This window comes from Nycticebus coucang, chromosome 4, assembly GCF_027406575.1.
Source record: "Nycticebus coucang isolate mNycCou1 chromosome 4, mNycCou1.pri, whole genome shotgun sequence".
Lineage (NCBI taxonomy): Eukaryota > Metazoa > Chordata > Mammalia > Primates > Lorisidae > Nycticebus > Nycticebus coucang.
This window is the reverse complement of record NC_069783.1, coordinates 35,492,527-35,512,264: the sequence shown is the minus strand read 5'-3', so window position 1 is coordinate 35,512,264 and position 19,738 is coordinate 35,492,527. Positions and strand designations below refer to the sequence as shown.

Genomic DNA, 19,738 nt, shown 5'->3' with positions numbered 1-19,738 from the left:
GCCTGGGGGGCTCGGCGGCCACCCCGAGGGCAGGCGGGAGGGAGGGAAACGTGAGGAGGAGTGAGCCGCTGTCTCGGGGTGGAAACTGCTCTCCACTCCGGACGTTACAAGTCCCCAGCTCACACTGTCACCTCCTGCCCCTTGTTGCCATCGGCTCTGTCAGAGCGCACAGAAGAAAAGAAAACAGGCAGTTCAGTAGCAATAGCGGGTATCAAGTACGACGAGTAACTGATGCAAAGGCACGGTCGCGTCTCCAGCAGCGCTCCTGGCACGCTTGCGCCCCACTCTGCAGTGTTCACCGAGACGCCCTGACTTCGAGCGGGGGCGCAGGAGAGCCCCGGAGAGCGCAGAACTCCCACGGCCCCTTCGCGGCGCAGAGGGAGCCACCGACCTTTCCGCACCGCCACCACCCAGCTGGGGCCGCAGGGGACTACAGCTCCCGGCAGGCCCCGCGCCGGCCGCGCGCCCCCGCCCCGCGCACCCCGGCCCCCCGCCCTCGGCCTCAGGACGGGACGGGGCGGGAGCGAGGGAGGAAGGGGCGCCGGCGGCGGGCGGGATCCTGTGAGGCGCGTGAAGCCTCGCTGGCGCCTGGTCCGGGACCCAGACGCTGGCGGGCGCGGAGTTTCTCGCGACCGGCCGAGCCCGCCACTGTAAGTAGTCTTCTCAGGGAGCGCGGAGCAGACACCGAAAAAGTTCACGCTGCCGCCGCCGCCGCTTTGTTCTCGCAGCCCGTCGGGCTAAGGCGGCGGCGGCCCCTCCCCCACCCGCCGCACGCACGCGGCGGCGGCTGCGGAGGCGGCGGGACCGGGACCCGGCGCTGGGCTGGGCGGCGGCCGCCGCACCGGGCGGGAAGTTGGGGGAGCGCGCGGCGGGCGGCCGAGGGGACGCGGGGCGCCGGCGCGGCCGCCAGATGGGGCCAAGTTCGGGCGTCCGCGCCGAGGCCAACTTGGATCCGCGCTCCGCCGGCGACCACCGCGCCTGGGCCCTCGGCGGGGGAACCTTTATGGGTCCCGCAAACCAGTCCCCGACGCCAGACCCACGTCACTACCAGTGCCGAATTTTGGGTGCTCCTTTACCGTTTGTTTTCATCATTTTACCTTGTACGCGCCTCAAAGGGGTGAGTAAATGATGTTTGGCGGACATAAAGCCCCCCAACCCCACTTCTCCGACTGCGTTTAGATTTGCAGTTGCCCTGAGTTGTTCTCACTGCCGGGGTGGTGGGTTCTAAAGATGAAACGCAGGAGTGCGACAGTTTGTGTAAGCAGGGGAATGAACCTGGCACTACTGGATTGCCTGTTGGGTATTTTGTTTCAAGTCATCGCAGTCGGGGGCATAGGCCTTGTAGTCTGCAAGCACTATTATAAATCCAGCGACAAGTGTGTGCACGACCCGCAGATTTTTCCACACACAGATTGATGGCTTGGACGTAACTGTCTCTTCAACCACACCCATCCCCACAGGAAATAAGACTATCACTGTCGTCTTAGATTAGGAAGGATAAGTTACACCCTGAAATACTACTTTGTGCGACATGGCCTTTATGAACTGTTGCCGCAAATAAAACAAAAACTTTAAAGAAAATGCCTTAATTTGTATCGTAGGAAATGTTATTTTGTTACTCTTAAACTGCTTTTACTTTGTACCTAAGTGTTGGCAGTTCTTATATTTTTACAGATTTTGATTTTGGTTAGATCAAGCCTGCTTATAAACTTCTAATGTAATGAAATCGGGGAATACCTATGGATTTGCTGGCAGAAGTTTCCCCACTGAGATTTTGGCCGGTTTTACTCTGTAAACGAGTCCTACACTCCTCCCCTGTCAGAATATGGGGTTGAGATCAAGTGTGGAAATTCAGCCAAAACCTAGTTACAAGTTTTAGTAAAAGGAGTATTTAAAACGTGTCACAGAAACCACAGTAGGCTTTGCTTCAGTAGGTAATATAAACGTGGTAGGCCTGATCTCATGAATTTGGGAGTACACAATTTGGATTTGACAAGCCAGTTTTCATCCTAGGTTCTATAATTTAGTATAAGGTATCTCACATTTTAGGATGAATCAGATTCAAGAATGTTGACTAGTTTATATCTTGAAACTAATTTTTTAAGCATTCCATGTAGTGAAGTCTTTTGCAAATTTTATAAACTTTCAGTTTCATCAGACGACCCCTTTAAAATAGAAATTTCTTTCTGTTAGTGGATTACTTTTAATGTAAACACTGCCACGCACAAAAAAAGAACTTAATAAATCATTAGGAAATTATAAAAAGATTGAAAACACCTCATGCAGGAAAAAAGTGGATGTTGGCTTAAATGCACTTCAGCGATGTTCTCATTTTTAAAAAGACATTTTAAAGTTGATGAAAATGCTATCATAGTGGAGTTAATTGTTTATTTTTAAAAGAAACTACTTGTACAGAATTTGATATATGGCAAAATTATTTGCTAGTACAAGTTTTAATTTGAATTAATAACAATCTTGATTATGATTCACAGTATCCTGTGCTTAGTATACTTTGAGTCTCTCTGATTATGTAATTTATATTGAACTTGTCATATATGTGTGCCTCTTTGGAACAGTCACCTCAAGAAAAACTTGAGATAGTGCACTTAGAAGATGTTTTGATTTTAGTTTCAATGTAGGAAAAAAGTTTTGTCCACTTGTGTGGTTAGTAGTTGACAGTGGCAGTGTGTGAGAAATTGCTCCTTGGCGTTTAGCCAATCAGATTTCTTAGATAGTCCTGGTGCAAAGATGAAGCTCTGTCAAGCTCACCACAGATTCATATTACATTGCCAGATTGCCAGGCTGTGATCTTATTACTGGATAAACTTTCAGTTCCCCAGCAGAGAGCAGACATGGTGTTTCCTCTCGCTACTCTCTGACATGGAAAGACTAAGATTCAAATACCCCTGGTACAGATGAGCAGAATTTTAGAGGAAACAATTTAGTCAAATGCTGAGCTCTTGGAGGGAAAGCATTATATTAATCTGAGGTAATAGTCATGTTTTTGAAAATAATATAAGTAGATGTAGGGATTGCTACGAAATACGATTTTTTTAAACCAACAAGAAAAGATTTTGAGTTTTTTTTTTTAACTGTATACAACATAAATGCAACAGTAGGATTATTAAGTAAAATCAAACCTGTATCAAGGTAAAATATGGACATTCACTTCCGTACACTGGTTATTACTGTATTGAGAAAGGCCACCTGCTTTTTTACATGATAAAAGAATATTTATACATATGGGGGGGATACAATCCTCCACTTCATCAGCATTTCTAGCATAACTAAATTGAACCTGGAAAACTCTGTACAGGTAGAGAATTGTGGCAAATATTATGCTCTTCTAAATAGGAAAAACATTTTATCTGTTCATTTTAGCCTTCACTGAGTACTGTACCAAAAAACTCTGGCTATACTAAACAGTGAGCTTCCTTTTGAAGTATTTAGTAACATGTTTTGCCTTCCTGGAATCCTCTTGCCTCTCTCTCTCTGCTTCTATAACTCCTACTTATCCAAAATCTCAGCTTAAATACCATTTCCATAAAGGAACCGTCCCTGAAATCCCAGCTGAAATTGGGTCCCCTTAATATGTTCTGTTATATCACTTCTCATAGCTTGTAATTACCTGGGTGTTTATGAGAATATTTGATATCTGTTTTGATAAGAGTAGTGACATGTCTATTCTGGTCACTGCTGTTTAACTCCATTGTCTCTCATAGCAGTCTGGTAAATAATAAGTACTCGATAAAAATTAAATGAAAATGCTATTGTTAGAGCTTCTTCTAAATTACAGATTGTTAAAATATAAGATAACGTATACATGGGGAAGAGGAAAACAGGTGAACTTGTGATAGTACAGAAAATAACTCTCAAGTGAGACCTATAACCTCCTAATAATAAAGCCAGCCAGGCTGAAGATGCCTTAAATACCCTGCCTTCGATTTCATTCAACACTGAGGATAGATTCTATTAATTCATTTGAATGGGATAGGTGACAAATAACCCTCCAAAAGAATATTTGATATGTTCCTAATAAACAGAAGTGCTTGTCAACGAGACATTGTTTGAGCCTCTAATGGCTGTTAGAAATAGACATAATCGATAAATAATTTATAAGTTAATAAGATGTACTACCCTGTTTCCCCGAAAATAAGACATCCTCCGAAAATAAGACCTACACACAGGAAAGATAAGACATCCCCTGAAAATAAGACCTAGTGCGTCTTTTGGAGCACGCCTTCTTATTTTCTGGGAAACAGGGTATTTCTGCTCGGTGCCTATAGCTCAGCAGCTAGGGCACCAGCCACATACACTGGAAGGCAGGTTCGAATCCAGCCCAGGCCTGCCAAACAACAATGACAACTACAACCAAAAAATAGCTGGACGTTGTGGCAGGTGCCTGTAGTCCCAGCTACTCGGGAGGCCGAGGTGAATCAAGGCTTAAGCTCAAGAGTTAGAGGTTGCTGTGAGCTGTGACATTATGGCACTCTACCAACGGTGACAAAGTGAGACTTTGTCTCAAAAAAAAGGGGGGGGGAGATGTACTATTTCAGTTTTCTAACTGAAGCATAAAGACAAAACTAAGCAACATAGCAAGGTTCTTGTAAGTTAGAGTTACTAGATTTCTTTTCATATTTAGTTTTAAATATTTTGTACTCTGTATCTTGTTGCATCTTAACAGACAAAATCAGGGGTCTGCAATCAAAATGAGGAGAGAAAAAACAAGGAGGGATAAGTAGGCAGAAACTAATATGATAGCTCCTTAGTTTCTTTTATTTGTGTTCATGCTGAAACTTAAGGATTGTTTTTATACAATGACATATATAAACAATTGACATTAGTTCTGGCAAATTAGTCAATTTTATTAGACAGGGTTTGGCTAGTATGACTAGGCATAATAAAGTGGAAATTTACTGAGATAGCAGCCATCAAAATAAATTATTAAGCACAGTGGTATCTTGTATTTTGAAGTTGTTAACTTTCATACAGTGTTATTCATAGATAATTCATAGATAATATCACTACTTGATTGTGATAAATACCTACTCAGTCAGATATGTCATGGAGCTAACTACCTCATGAAACAACCTGTTCCATTGTTAGGTTTTTGAATGTGGGCTTTGGAATTAGAAACTTAAGTTTGGATCTCATTTCCATCACTTATTAGTTACGTAGTAATGGACAAGGGACAACTTTTTTGAAGCTCTGGTTCCTTTTCTTTAAACAGAGTTAAACAGATCATCTAGTATTATTACAAGGATTTAATAAAGTATCATACCGCATTTGGAGTGTTTAGCGTAACGTAGGAACTTAATTGTTAATCCTTTTAACTAATTACTATGAACATTACTAAAATTTATTGAGCATTTACTGTGAGCCAGGTACCCCATGTAGGTTCCTTACAGGGAGTAGCTCAGTCCTTACAACCTGTGAGGTAATTAAGTAGTGCTAACATCTTCATTTTACTTCGCCCTTCTGCAATGATACAAATTAAAACCAGTTCTATTAACACCTTTTCAAATATTTAAAAACCACTTATTCTGTCTATATGGGATTGTTAGCATATTTTTTGTTGTTGTTGCATGATGTTTTTTCACCTTTATTTGGAAGTGTGATTTAAAAAAATGAATATAGCTCCAAAAATGTGAGCCATAGAAATAAACAGTAGTTATATAGACTGACTAGCAGGAAGTATACAGATTTATGCTCATATGTCCTCAGTATCCTAGAGCATAGGTTTGCATTAGTTCTTTTAATCATTCTTTATATTATCAGTTGACAGTCCCTTCTCATGTGAATAACTTCTGAGCCAGCATTTTCCCATTTCTATATTGCATGTTTAACTTTTTGAAACTAAATGCAAAGCTTTACATGTATCCTTAATTTTCACTTTAACTTTAGTGTATTTCTCCCAGAATTGTTTAGTCTGAGGACTTTGTAAGCATGTCTTCTGTGTGTTTATTATCACATAAATGAAAAACAACAGAAGGCTAAGGACAGAGTTCCAAGGCACTCCCCAAAGACTCCTCATCTGAGTTGATGTACAGCAGCAAACTTAACCCAGCTACACTAATATCCACTCACACTCAGGCAACATAAAAATAGCATGGAAACCCATCTTGAATACTATTTTTGTTAGAATACACTCTTTTTTTTGCCTTTGCTAATTGTGTGATCTTGGGCAAGTACTTTAAAACTCTGCTTTTGAAACTATATATGTAAAATGGGTTGTTTTGAAACTAAATGAGGTAGTACATACAAAGTGCTTAGAACAGTGTCTGGCAGATAGTAAGAGCTCAATTAATAGAAGCTTTTATTATTTCCTCCATCTAAGAAGTCTAATAGTCATTAGTTTCTAAGATGTAAATGTGATTTGGTATTACTTGTTCTGTTTGAGTTTATGCTGACATTTATCTAGTGATCTTCATGTTCTCTAGTTATTCACAAACCATTTGCTTCATAATTAAGTTTATCTGTAATTTCTGAAATTTACTTCCCCACTTCTTCAGTCCCCAGGAGTGGAAGCAAACTCTACCCATCTTCTGTCTTTCTGAGCTTTTCTCCAAGATTGCAGGAATCAGCTTTGTGATTACACTTGCTAAGTGCTTTACTTAGTATGGAATGGATTGTGTCTGTGTCTAGAGACTCAAACTCACATATAGTTCTAGTCTCACTCATTAGGCTCAGTTTTCAGTTTTCAATGTTTTTCTGCAGTTTTAGTTTAAAAGTTGTTGGAGAAAATAGGCAAAATACTGGTTGAGCAATCTATATGATCTCACAATCTTAGCAACATTCTCTAAGCAGGGAGTCTCTCAGTTCCTTTCTCTGTTCGAGAGATAGTATGTTACCGTGGAGAGAGCCTTGGGTGAGAAACTGTGAAACCTGAGGTCTAATTCCTACTCTACTTCTTAATAGCCCGTGTGATGCTTGGCAAGTTGCATTATCACCGTATGCCTCAGTTTTCTCATCTGTAAAAATGATATTTGCCCTGTCAGATTTCAAAGAAGCTTCATGCAGCATTTATAAACTATCAAGTACTGTGCAATATAAGATGGAATAATATTTATTAAAATGTAGCTATAAAAGATTTTATCTTTAAACATTTTTTTCTAAGTTTCAATTTTTTCTGAGCTTTTTCATTCCTAATACTGTATGTTTTTATTCTTCTGTTAAGTTCATTCTGTTTGAGCACCATTAACTATTCTGCACAGAGTCCCTCTGCAGTAACACTGAGTGCTTCACCCTTTTTCATCATTGGAATTCTTTATGGGTATCTAGGTGGAACTTAGAAAAATCCATTTCTTATGAGCCATTTTGCTTAGCCATGCAGAGTTATGCCTTTTTCTTTTTTTACTTTTTGAACTCTGCTTTTCTAAAAACTATGATACATATTTAACTGTGCTTACTGTTTATTATTATTAGAATTCTCTATGGTTTGTAGCCATTATCACTCTGAACATGCCTGATCTTGCTTAAGCAGGGTTGGTCCTGGTTTTACTTAGATGGGAGAAATCCCTTATGATGAGAACACTCTCCCATGTTCCTGTCCGAAGTATGTCAACTTTCATACTTAGTTGGTCACATCACTGTTTCATACATCCGCTTTTGCTTCCTTAGCCTTCTGAAAGAAATTTCAACAAAACAAGTCAACAGCCATATTTTGATAGAATTAGGCTTTTGGTGCAAAAAAAGAATACTCTTACCTGTGTTAGGAAAGTATTATACATCTTTTTATGGCTGAGTTACAGGTATTTTATGTCTGTGACAATGTCAGTTTTATTCCTTTTTTTGTCCTGTCATAACTCAGTTGTGTAATTGTAGAATAAAAGTGTTTGATCTTCATCAATTAAAATAAAACCGATTTTTTTAAAGTATGTAGTCTTGACACTTCAAATATCTAGGGAGTGTCGGGTGTATTTTTGAGCAGGAGACATTCTCTAAAATTATACCCACAGTAAAACATGGCTCTGATAGCTAAACAAAAATTGGCTACTTATTAGAACTTATTAGTGAATTATAAACATACGGCCAAAATTTATCATTTTAAAAATTATAGGTAACTTTTAAATTAATTTTGAATGAATGTAAAATATTAAAATCCTTTTTTAAAATTCCTTCTAGGCTGACTGCATTTCAGAAAGCATCAACTTTTCTCGATGGACCTAGTCATCAAGTGAAATATGCCAATACTATTTTAAGAAGCTTTGTATTTCATATAAAAAAGTCTTCCCCCCTCAAATGAAAATGGAGGCATTTGAGGAGTGATTTAAGATATGGACATTTGAGAAGGTGTCCTCATCAAATTGGTGAACCTAAAGATAAGTACTGAACAGATTAATCCAAAATACTTGCTTATTTAAGCCAAGAGGATTTCATCTTGACAGAAAAGAACTTTTATCCAGTATGTATTTTCTGGGATTAAAGAGAGAGACAAGAACAGACTTAAAAGAAAATAGATGAAGATGTTTAAAGAATAAGCACTGTCAGTTGTATTCTGATTAAGATAACCAAGTGATGTTAAATACAAATCCCTGGTTGTGGTCCTAAAAGTAAGACCCTTTTTTGGTGGAACTAGTATTAAGAGAAGTAGCACCATTTGTGCATTCAACTCAGTGATAAAACTTAGAATCATCAGCATGAATGGCTTAAAAGAGAGCTTTCAACTAAATCCAAAGTGCACTCTTTTTTTTTTTTTTTGCTATTATTTTAAAAAATTCTTCCTAATCATTTAAAAAGACTTAATAGCTACTCTAAAAGATAAAAGAAAGGCAGATGTCTGCAAACAATTCCCCTCCATCAGCCCAGAAGTCTGTATTACCCACACCTATTCCTGCTGTGCTTCCAACTGCTTCTCCGTGTTCAAGTCCTAAGACAGGACTCTCTACCCGACTCTCTAATGGAAGCTTCAGTGCACCATCACTCACCAACTCCAGAAGCTCAGTGCATCCGGTTTCATTTCTACTGCAGATTGGCCTTACGCGGGAGAGTGTTACCATTGAAGCCCAGGAACTGTCTTTATCTGCTGTCAAAGATCTTGTGTGCTCCATTGTTTATCAAAAGGTACTGTGCATGCTATTCATGTCAATAGTTTTTCTAGGTGATACTGTTACCATTGCTTCTCTGTAAATTGCACATAAAACAATGAGTTAACACATATGGATCCATCAATTCTGAGCATTTCCGGAAGAGTCCTAATAGACTATGAGCCTAATGTCTGAAATCTGAGAGTCTAACTAATTGACAACCTATATCCCAGGTTTGTTTGTTTGTTTATTTATTTGTTTGTTTTAAGACAGAGCCTCAAGCTGTCGCCCTGGGTAGAGTGCTGTGGCATCACAGCTCACAGCAACCTCTAACTCCTGGGCTCAAGCCATTCTCCTGCCTCTGCCTCCCAAGTAGCTGGGACTACAAGCGCCCTCCACAACGCCCATCTATTTTTTTGGTTGCAGCCATCGTTGTTTGGGCCCAGGCTGGATTTGAACCCACCAGCTCAGGTGTATGTGGTTGGCACGGCGCCTTAGCCACTTGAGCCACAGGCGCTGAGCCTATATCCCAGATCTAAAAGACCACAATCTTTTGTCTCTTATATAGGAAAATCCTTATAAAGTCAAAGAGGCATAAGAAATATTATTTAAATGTTTTCAGAGACAGCTGGAGGTAGAAGGTATGAGGAATTCAGGTGGCATGGGGGCACACCAGCAACTAAGTCCCACATCTACACCTTGTTTTTTCTAGGTGCTTTTTGTTCTGCCCCCTCTTTTTGACCCTTTTTCTTCTCTTTAGAGCCTGATTATTTTTCAGATAACCTATATTAAACTGCTACTTAGTATAGTATCACGCTCTTTTTTAAAAAAAGGTAAATCAATTTTGAATATGTTTTAAAATATATGAAAATTTGAAAATTCAGGGTGATTTTATTTTGTTTTTATACATCCACCTCCTGCCCTGTACTATGCCATTTTTTAAGGAAGCTTAGCTAAATGTCTTTAACAATCCTGATTTGCAGAGCTAGCATGTTTTCTCTTTTATCATAAAACTATGTGGGTTGTATGGATTGGTTTTATTTTTTAACAGGCAAAGCATGTTTCAGATTTGTTCTAAACAAATTTGTAAACTTTCTAGGGCCAGGTGTGGTGGCTTATGCCTATAATCCCAGCACTCTGGGAGACCGAAAGGGATAGATTGCTTGAGCTCAGGAGTTTGATACCAGCTGGAGCAAAAGTGAGATCCCCATCTCTAAAAATAGCCAGGCTTTGTGGCAGGTACCTGTAGTCCCAGCTATTCAAGAGGCTGAGGCAAGAGGATTGCTTGAGCCCAAGAGTTTGAGGTTGCTGTGAGCTATGGCATCACAGCACTCCACAGAGGGCAACAAAGTGAGACTCTGTCTCAAAACAAACAAAAATCCCAACAAATTTGTAAACTTCCTGTTTGTAAAAACCTTATCTTTCAATGAGATTAATATGTTTCTATTCATAGTCTTCCCTCTTTTTTTTTTTTTTTTGAGACAGAGTCTTACTTTATCACCCTTGGTAGAGTGCTGTAGCATCAGAGCTCACATCAACCTCCAACTCTTGGGCTCAAACAATCTTCTTGCCTCAGCCTCCCAAGTAGCTGGGCCTACAGGTGTCTGCCACAATTTCCAGCTATTTTTTAGGGACAAGGTGCTCAGGCTGGTCCTGAGCTCCAAGCAATCCACCTGGCTCAGCCCCCCAGAGTGCTAAGATTATGGATGTGAGCCACGACACCTAGCTTCAGTCTTCATTTTAACTGTTTTTGTCTCGATTCCTTATGCTTTCTTTACATTGTTTATCAATATCTTCTGATGTGGAAGTAATTAGGAATCCAAAAATGTTACGCAGTTTGTGAAAATGATTTATGCCTCCTAACACTGAGTTTCATAGTTAAATGTGGTTTGAAGTAAGAATAACGTTACTTTTGTAGACCGGTAGAAGTAGACCGGTAGAACCATGTATTCTTTGGTATCTCAACTTTTAGTTTCCCTTTCATTGCACTTTGCAGAGAGTTTTCAAATACTTTTGCAATTAGGTTGTAATTTTTTTATTTAAAGATTTTAAATTTAAATACAATTGGTAACAAAATGTAATGATTCCTTTTTATTTGAAACCCTAAAAACTCATAACCAATGTTTTTATTAGTCTCTATTAATCAATTTTCAATCTTTGGAAATTTCATTTACTTTTTCTGAGAGTCTCATTTTGTTACCCTCAGTAGCGTGCTGTGACGTCATAGCTCACAGCAACCTCAAACTCCAGGGCCCAAGCAATTCTCCTGACTCAGCCTCCCAAGTAGTTGGGACTATAGGCACCTGCCACAACACCTGGCTATTTTTAGAGATGGGGGCAGTCTGGCTCTTGCTCAGGCTGGTCTTGAACTCGTGAGTTCAAGCAATCCACCCCCCCCCCAGCCTCCCAGAGTGTCACTTCTTTTTAAAAATTTTATAATTGCAGCTGGGCACAGTGGCTCATGCCTGTAATCCTATTACTCCAGGAGGCTGAGGTGGGAGGATTGCTTGAGCCCAGGATTTTGAGGTTGTATGAACTAGGCTGAGGCCATGGCACTCTAGCCTGGGCAACAGAATAACCCTGTGTCTCAAAAAAAAAATTTAATTGAAAAAAATTGTATATATTTATTGCGTATAATATGCTGTTTTGAAATGGTACATTATGTAATGGCTTACTTTGAGTTAATTAACTTGATTTATTTATAATCTACTTAGATTCATTTACTTCTTATATTTACACAAAGGCTTCCTAATTTTCCGCAGGGTTATTCTAAAATCAATGTTACTTTACCATTATATAAATGTGAGAAGTGGGTCATTGAGTTAAACTCTTTGGAAACCAGATTAAAAATCATAGTTCATGAAAAATTAGAGTGATGCCAAAGAAGTAAACAGTATAGCTCAAAAAAGGATAATTCAGGGTGACCTCTATACAAATATAAAATAGTTATTGACTATAGATATGTCCAACATAAAATGGATATCATAGTGAACTGAATTTGAATCAATATTTTAGTGATGGTGAGGTATTTGCCAAAATTTATAACATCAACATACTACACATTATTTTTGGCATGTGCCAGAATCCTGTTGTTTATATATTGTGAAAAGCTTGGAATTAAGTTAGCTCTATTACTTACTCACTGTATGATTTTGGACAAGTGACTTCTCTGCATTACAGTTTCTAGATTGTCAAATCATTGAGTTGGGATGATTTCTAGTATGTAATTCCAGCTGTGAAATTTTGAATTATTTAATCTAAATTTGGTTGTTCACTGCAAGGGATAGATAAGTGCTAAAGGAGTCTCAATGTATAGATGACCTCTTTAGCTCCTGATTGGAAAGATAATTTAGGGAACTAGCTTAGAGTATGTGATTTTACAGAAAGCTTTCATGGATCCATAACTCATCTTGGAGATGGGAAAAACTACGTCATAAAGGGGGCAAAATTACTAAATTTGAGTTAATAGAGGTTATGATTTTCCTCTCCATCAATAAATGCTTCAGATTTAAAAAATGATAATAGCTTACATTAATAATAATAGCTTTCATTTATTGAATGGTTCTTACTCTGTTTTAACCTCTTTACACATATTTCTTTTTCTTTTCTTTCTTTCTTTTTTTTTTTTTGGAGACAGAGTCTTACTTTGACCCCCTTCGTAGAATGCCATGGTGTCATACATCACAGCAACTTCAAACTCGTGGGCTCAAGCTGTTTTCTTGCTTCAGCTTCCCAAGTAGCTGGGACTATAGGGGCCTGGCTGTTTTTAGAGATGGGGTCTTGCTCTTGCTCAGGCTGATCTCAAACTCCTGAGCTCAAGCAATCCACCCGTCTCAGCCTCCCAGAGTGCTGGGATCGCAGGTGTGAGCCACTGTGTCTGGCCACATACATATTTCCTTCATTCTTCACAGTGTCACTGTATATGAGGCAAGTATTATTAAAACCTCCATTTATAGGTAAGGAAATTTCAAGCACATAGAGATTATCTAACTTTCCAAAGTCTTTAACAGTAAGAATTTGAAATAAATCCAGCAGTCTGACTTTAGAGCTGTCTTTAACTGTGCTGCTCTAACCAACCACGTTGTCTTTCCATTATCAAGCGCTACAGATTGTAAAATGTCTTCCGATTACAGATGCAGTACAGTCAGGAACCACAAAATGTAATTTTCCTGAAGCTAACTGCTCTTCTGAACCCTGCTATTAATCTAACAGACTGAGTTAAATTGTTCTGTTTATTCTTCAGGAGAATTGACATTTAAAACTCTAGAAATGTCACTGTTACTTAACATTTTTATTTATAATTAATTAGATAGTTTGATTTCGTGGACACACCTGTTTATTCTTGATCATAAATGTATTTATGTAAAACCTTCTTAAGATAGGACACTGTTGGGCAGCACCTGTACTCAGTGGGTAGGGCGCCAGCCACATGCACCGAGGCTGGCAGGTTCGAACCTGGCCCCGGCCAGCTAAAACAACAATGACAACTACAACAACAACAAAAAATAGCCAGGCATTGTGGTGGGTGCCTGTAGTCCCAGCTACTTTGGAGGCTGAGGCAAGAAAATCACTTAAGTGTTAAGAGTTTGAGGTTGCTGTGAGCTGTGATGCCAGGGAACTCTACCAAAGGTGGCATAGTGAGACTGTCTCAAAAAAAAAGAGGGGGAGGCACTGTTTAAATTTTAGTAAATACATTAACCAGACATTGTTCTTTTCCTCAAAAGATTAAGGTCTAGTGAGGAAAACATGTTTTCCATAATAAAACATGAAAAGGAGCAAGTGAAGTTAAAATACAAATTGCTTTTTTTAGGTTGAGGAATAATGTGGAAGACTTCATACAGAAAGTAACATTTAATATGATACAGAATGAGCAAAATTTCAGAATTTGAGAGGTGAGAATACATTCCAGGCAGAAGAATGAGGATGAGCAAAGATATGAAAGAAAGTGGGATATGACAACCGGTAACATTTCTTGCAACCGTACTCTATCTATGCCAGGAACTTTCCTTAATTCATTTTAATCCTAGTTAATAGTTTGTGGTGTATATGAAACTTTAATATACAAGTGAAACATCTGGGGAGTGTACTCAAATGTGAATTTTGAGTCAGATTTGGGGTGGGTCAGCATTTCTAATAGGCTCCTAGGTGATTTTGATACTTCTTCATGATAGCCATGCTGAATCACAAGAGTGATTACTAAATTTGAGTTAATAAAGGTTATGATTTTCCTCTCTCCATCAATAAATGGAGGTCTGACATGACTTAAAAGATTATACACTCTTCGCTGCACCATGCTGCTTTCCCTGTGCCAGTGAAAAGTTTCACACTTGATTCTTCAGAGGTTGGCCTGAGTATTTGCACAGGAAAGGGAAATGATGGAATCTGTTTTGGAAGGCTGAAATAGGGCAACTGAGTGTGAGGTAAAATAGGGAGATAAGATAGGAGGCTATTGTAATGAAGACTTGAACTGAATGAGTAGGAAAGTGATGACATTTGAAATATTTGAAAAGCACAGTTGATAAGACTTGATATCCTATTGAATATAAGGAAAGAGCAAAGGGCAAAAGACAGCCAACCCCAAATGACTGAGGGTTGGAGACAGAGACTGGATGGGTGATGATGCTGATGACCAACATAGACAAACCAGAAGGAACAGTAAGACTTTACTGATAGAGATAATGTAATTGACTTGTATCAAACTTTAATAAAGTAGAGGTCTTGTGGTGATTTAAGAGGGTCAAAGTATTCTTTCACTGACAGATTGGTCAGTGAAAGATAATTGGGAGATAATTGGGGCTCCTATGTTCTGCTTGACTCTGGCAGTGGATAAACCCTCCCAACTCTACCTTTCTCTAGTATAATCTGTTCTTGCCGAATACAGTATTAGTAATTGGTTAATAGTGTTCAGATCTATGTCTTTATTAATTTCTTTTTACATGCTCTGTCGTTATGGGGAAAAGAGTATTGAAGTCTCTCAACAATAATTCAAGGTTTTCCTGTTTTTTTTTCCATTTTATCAAATTTTGCTTTGTATTTTTTGAAGCTATTATATGTAAGCACATATAGGATTTTTTTACCGCCTTTGATTTAGTGATCCCTTTTTCACTGTAAGTTTTTTAAAATAGAGTTCTATTGGAACACAGCATGCTCGTTCATTTACATCTTGCCTATGGCTGTTTTCGTTCTACAGCAGCAGGGTTGAATAGTTGTGACCGAGACCATATTGGCCCACCAAACCTGACATATTACTGTCTGGCCTTTTATAGAAAATGTTTATGAATTTCTGCATCTTTAATTCAAACAATTTTATACCACTTTATGTGTAACTTAATGTATAGCTTAAGATGATATATTTCTATTTCTATTTTGTTCTTATTGTCATTTATGCTATTGTTAGGATACATTTTATTTTTACATACAGTCAGTTCTCATTGTTCATAGTATTTATGTTCTGTAATTGTGTCATTCATTGTGAACACTGAATTAGCAAATAGTAAACCATTGCTCCTAGTGGCAATATGTGGTTAGGTTTCTACAAACCTTTGCTCACAATATTTTTATTGACCAGTAAATACATACCCTTTTTTAATGTGTGTTTCTGTTTAAAGACATCTTATTTAGTAGATATTTTTGATGCATTAACATTGTTCCTGCAGCCATCAGCCCTATAACTGATGTCTAAATGAAGTTTGACACACTTACTCCATTAAGGTACATCACAGACATCTTGCACTTAGGAACACTAGTCAGTGCTTCAGCACATGCGCGGAAGCCATTTTAGAAAGAGGAATGATTAACAAAAAAAACAGGAAAAATACAGAAAACATTGTGCTTAATAGACTATGAAAAGGAAAATTATTTACACTGCAAGAGCTAAAAAAAGAAAGCAGGCTTGGTGCCTGTAGCCCCCAGTGAGTCGGGCACTGGCCACATATGCCGAGGCTGGTAGATTTGAGCCCAGCCTGGGCCTGCTAAACAACAATCACAACTGCAACAAAAAAATAACCAGGCGTCGTGGCAGGCACCTGTAGTCTCAGCTACTTGGGAGCTGAGGCAAGAGAATCACTTAAGCCCAAGAGTTTGAGGTTGCTGTGAGCTGTGAACTGTGATAGCACAGCACTCTATCCAGGGTGACATAGTGAGATTCTGTCTTTAAAAAACAAACAAAAATAAATAAATAATAAAAACCCACAATAAAACAAGAAAGCAGAGCTTGAAACAGAAGACTTTTACTTGAAGTATATAGTGCAGTGGAAAAGCTATATTTGCTTCTGAGTTGAGGCATGAAAACTAATGCATTGTTTAAAAATGTTTTTAGTCCCACCCTAGTTTTAGAAATAAGTTGAAGGAATATGAACAAAGCTTATCAAATTTTTCCATGATTTAGTAATTTTTGATAAAATAGTAACTTGGTTACAGTCAAACAAGTTAATACATATACTTGGCAGTACAGGCTTTATTTCACTGTGTCTCTTTTTTCCTACACAAATCTTACCCAATCTGCTTTGAACATTAGAAGCAAAATGTTCAAAGTTTATTTTGAAATTGAAAAAAATGGCTTAATATTTAAAATTTTTTACCAGTGGCAAAGTGTTATAAAGGATCAGGATTATTAAGTACTTTGTGGTAGCAAAGTTGTGTGCAACTTAAATGCAACTTGATTTGTAACAGTGATTTTTCAACCTGGCTGCACCAGAGAATAACCTGGGAGCTTAAATAGGTCCTCCCCTGACCTACATATTGTATTAAGTCAGCATCTCTGGGAGAGAACAGTCTTTTTAAGAGTTCTGTTACTCTAATGAGCAGCCAGAGTTTAGGATCTCTGTTCTAAATGGAAATCAGCTTAAGGACCATATAAGTAATAATCAGAAGATACTGTTTTCAAATATTTAAATTGTGTATTTTTGTTGTTTAAATATGCCATCTCATTATTTTCCACATACTGAAAATATAATACTGTGTTTTAAAATAATCTTATAACCCAAACCTCAAGTGAGGCCTACATATGATTATAGGTTACTGTGATACTTGAAAATTTTAGATATAAAATAAATGCTAGTGATTTCGTTTTTTCTGCTTGGCAGTTTGCAGAGAGCTAAGTAGTGTAAAACAACTACCCCTTATCTAGGTGGCAATATCTGTTATGGCTTTGCTTCAGTTGAACAGATATTTATGGGTCACTTTTTTTAGCCACAGTGCCACAGAGGCTTCCAAGATGGACAAATTCCCTGCCCCTGTGTTTTATTCTCTAAAAAGAGAGAAAATGAGCAAATGTCAAATTACCATAATATAAGGTTGAGTATGATAAGTCCTGAAGTAAAGGCACAAAATGGCAAAATAACTCAAAGGACAACTACCGGCTTGTTGGGGAGTTATGAAAGCCTGGGTTTAAAACCATACTTTTGCTTTGCCATCACCTACAGGGAGTAAATCTCAGCGGCTGGTACAATACCTTACTACTGTTTCTGATAGCTTGTAACAAGGATAATGCAAGATGCCTTTAACATCCTCAGTAGTCATTGAGAGGGCAGAAACTAGTCTGTTTATGCACATAAGAATTGAAGCTTTGTGATTCTACTTTGTAGTAGTATTCTAAATTTTACGTGAGCTAGACCTAGTCATTCAAGCAATTCATGGTGATCTCTGTCTTTGTCACTCTCTTGCAGTTAATTGCACAAACATTTGGTTTGTAGTTGGTAGCAATGAGCAGGTGACAGAAATATGTGATTGCTTATTGTAAGGTATTATTGCAAGATTACTTAGAAAATATGCTGATGATTCACAAGGCATATCTCTGTGGTCCAGATTCCTTCTCTAAGTTTCAAACATGCCATATTGTCCTTTACTAATTAGCCCTTCATGCCTGCTATTTCTCTGCTTGGAACATCCTTTCCTCACTACATATATTCTCTGCTTAGACCTCTAGCAAGTCTTTCTCTGTATAGGTGCTAGTACCCTATTTGACCCGTTCATTGATTGTAACATCACTCTGATTATAGTTGTCCCTTTACTTGAATGTATCTACCATAAAGCTTAATGAGGCCAGTTATTAGGGCCACAGTAGGTGCCCAACAAACACTTCTTGGTTGAATAAATCAACCAGTGTAGTATTGTAGTTAAAAACATGAATTTTGGGGTCCAGCAAGAGTTTATTTTTACCACTTAAACTAGTTGTGTAACCTTTGTTTTTTGTCTGAAAAATGAAGTTAAAGATAGTACTTATCTCAAATGGTTTTGTGTGTATACATATGTATGTGAATTAAATATGTTTCTGAAAATTTAGTCCAATACCTAACACATAATAATCACACAGTAAATGTAATTTTATCCATAGTATTATTTACTAATCTAATCTTAGTGGTTTCTAAACCGAAAAGAACTTTAACCACTATTCTTTGAAATCCCTTTGTGTTGAAAATTTATTAAAATTAGTCAGTGGTAACCTAGAAATAATTAAAAGCTACTACCAGTTTTCTGTGTGGAAGACAACGGATTCCTTCCTTGATCTGAATGAGTATTCACAATTTTCTATAAGCTTTACTAATTCTTTCATTGGTACAGAAAATTAAAGGATAATGGTGTATCATTTCTGTGATTTGTTTAATCATCTGTTTTTGGGCTGCATGTGAAAAATTGTGATTTCTATATTATAGTCAAATAGTATAGCTGGGCACAGTAACTCATGCCTATAATCCCTGAACTCTGGGAGGCTGAGGTGAAAGGTTCGCTTGTGCCCAGGAGTTGAAGACCAGCCTGGGCAACATAGTGAGACCATATCTCTAAAGAAGTAAGAACTATTAGCCAACCACGGTGGCATGTGCCTCCAGCTACCCTGGAGGCTAAAGCAGGAGGATCACTTGAGCCCAGGAGTTGGAGGCTGTAGCAAATAATGATAATACTACTACACTCCAGCCTGGGTCACAGAATGAGACCCTGTCTCTTAAAAAAAAAAAAAATAGTATATTCCTAAGGGCATAATGTGTTTGTATTTCTTTAGATTAATGATGATTTCATGTGTGGTTTCAGAGTCCTGTAATTTTGAGGTCAACTGATTTAACTTGTTAGTTAATTACTATTTTACTATCACTTGAGCAGCAAGTGAGTAAGGGTGGCTTTTTGTACTTCTGTATCTTTAGAGTGTTATATTTAGTATAATGGAATTGAGGTATTTCTGCATTGTACACACATGCTCAAGTGTTAAACTGCCATAAAAAGCATATAGGACAACTATAAAGGGATCGGAACAGTTAAATGAACTATATAAAATCTTTTGATACTGCAACAGAGACAGAAAAACTAACCAAGAGTACATAGATATCTTCATTAGGGAAAAAAATGGCTAAGAATATTTAGTGATAATTAATTTAAGAAATGGATAAATCCGATTCTTTAAGTTTTTTTAAGAACTTTGTGAAATTACTGTTTTATCATGTTCCTGAAGAAGGAAGACTGCTAGTGTGTATTTTTACTTCCCAAATTAAATTTTTTCCCACTAAAGATTGGAATTCTTTTTACCCTGACAATGTTATTCTAAAGTTTTTCTGGAAGGAATATAATTAGTAAAGAGCATTGAGTTTTAAAATCTGAAAAAATAAGAGAGAAAGAAAGTATAATAATTGAAATTATATAGTACTTAAACAGGAATAGAAAGGCCCAAGGTATATTGTAGGTATATGCCAAAAGAGGCATGAGAAATTAAAAGGATTTATCTT

The 19,738-nt window shown here is 38.0% G+C and overlaps 1 protein-coding gene across 3 annotated transcripts in view; it reads left to right on the top strand.

The window, feature by feature from the left end:
* Positions 1-521: 521 nt before the first annotated feature.
* The window catches only part of PRKD3 (protein kinase D3), an 82,551-nt gene continuing 63,334 nt past the window's right edge, over positions 522-19,738 (top strand). For all 3 annotated transcript variants that reach the window (XM_053589801.1, XM_053589800.1, XM_053589802.1), the window contains exons 1-2: positions 522-650; positions 8,125-9,063. In XM_053589801.1, the coding sequence (XP_053445776.1) occupies positions 8,776-9,063 (288 nt within the window). In that variant the 5' untranslated portion in view covers positions 522-650; positions 8,125-8,775. The remainder of the gene's footprint in view (positions 651-8,124; positions 9,064-19,738) is intronic.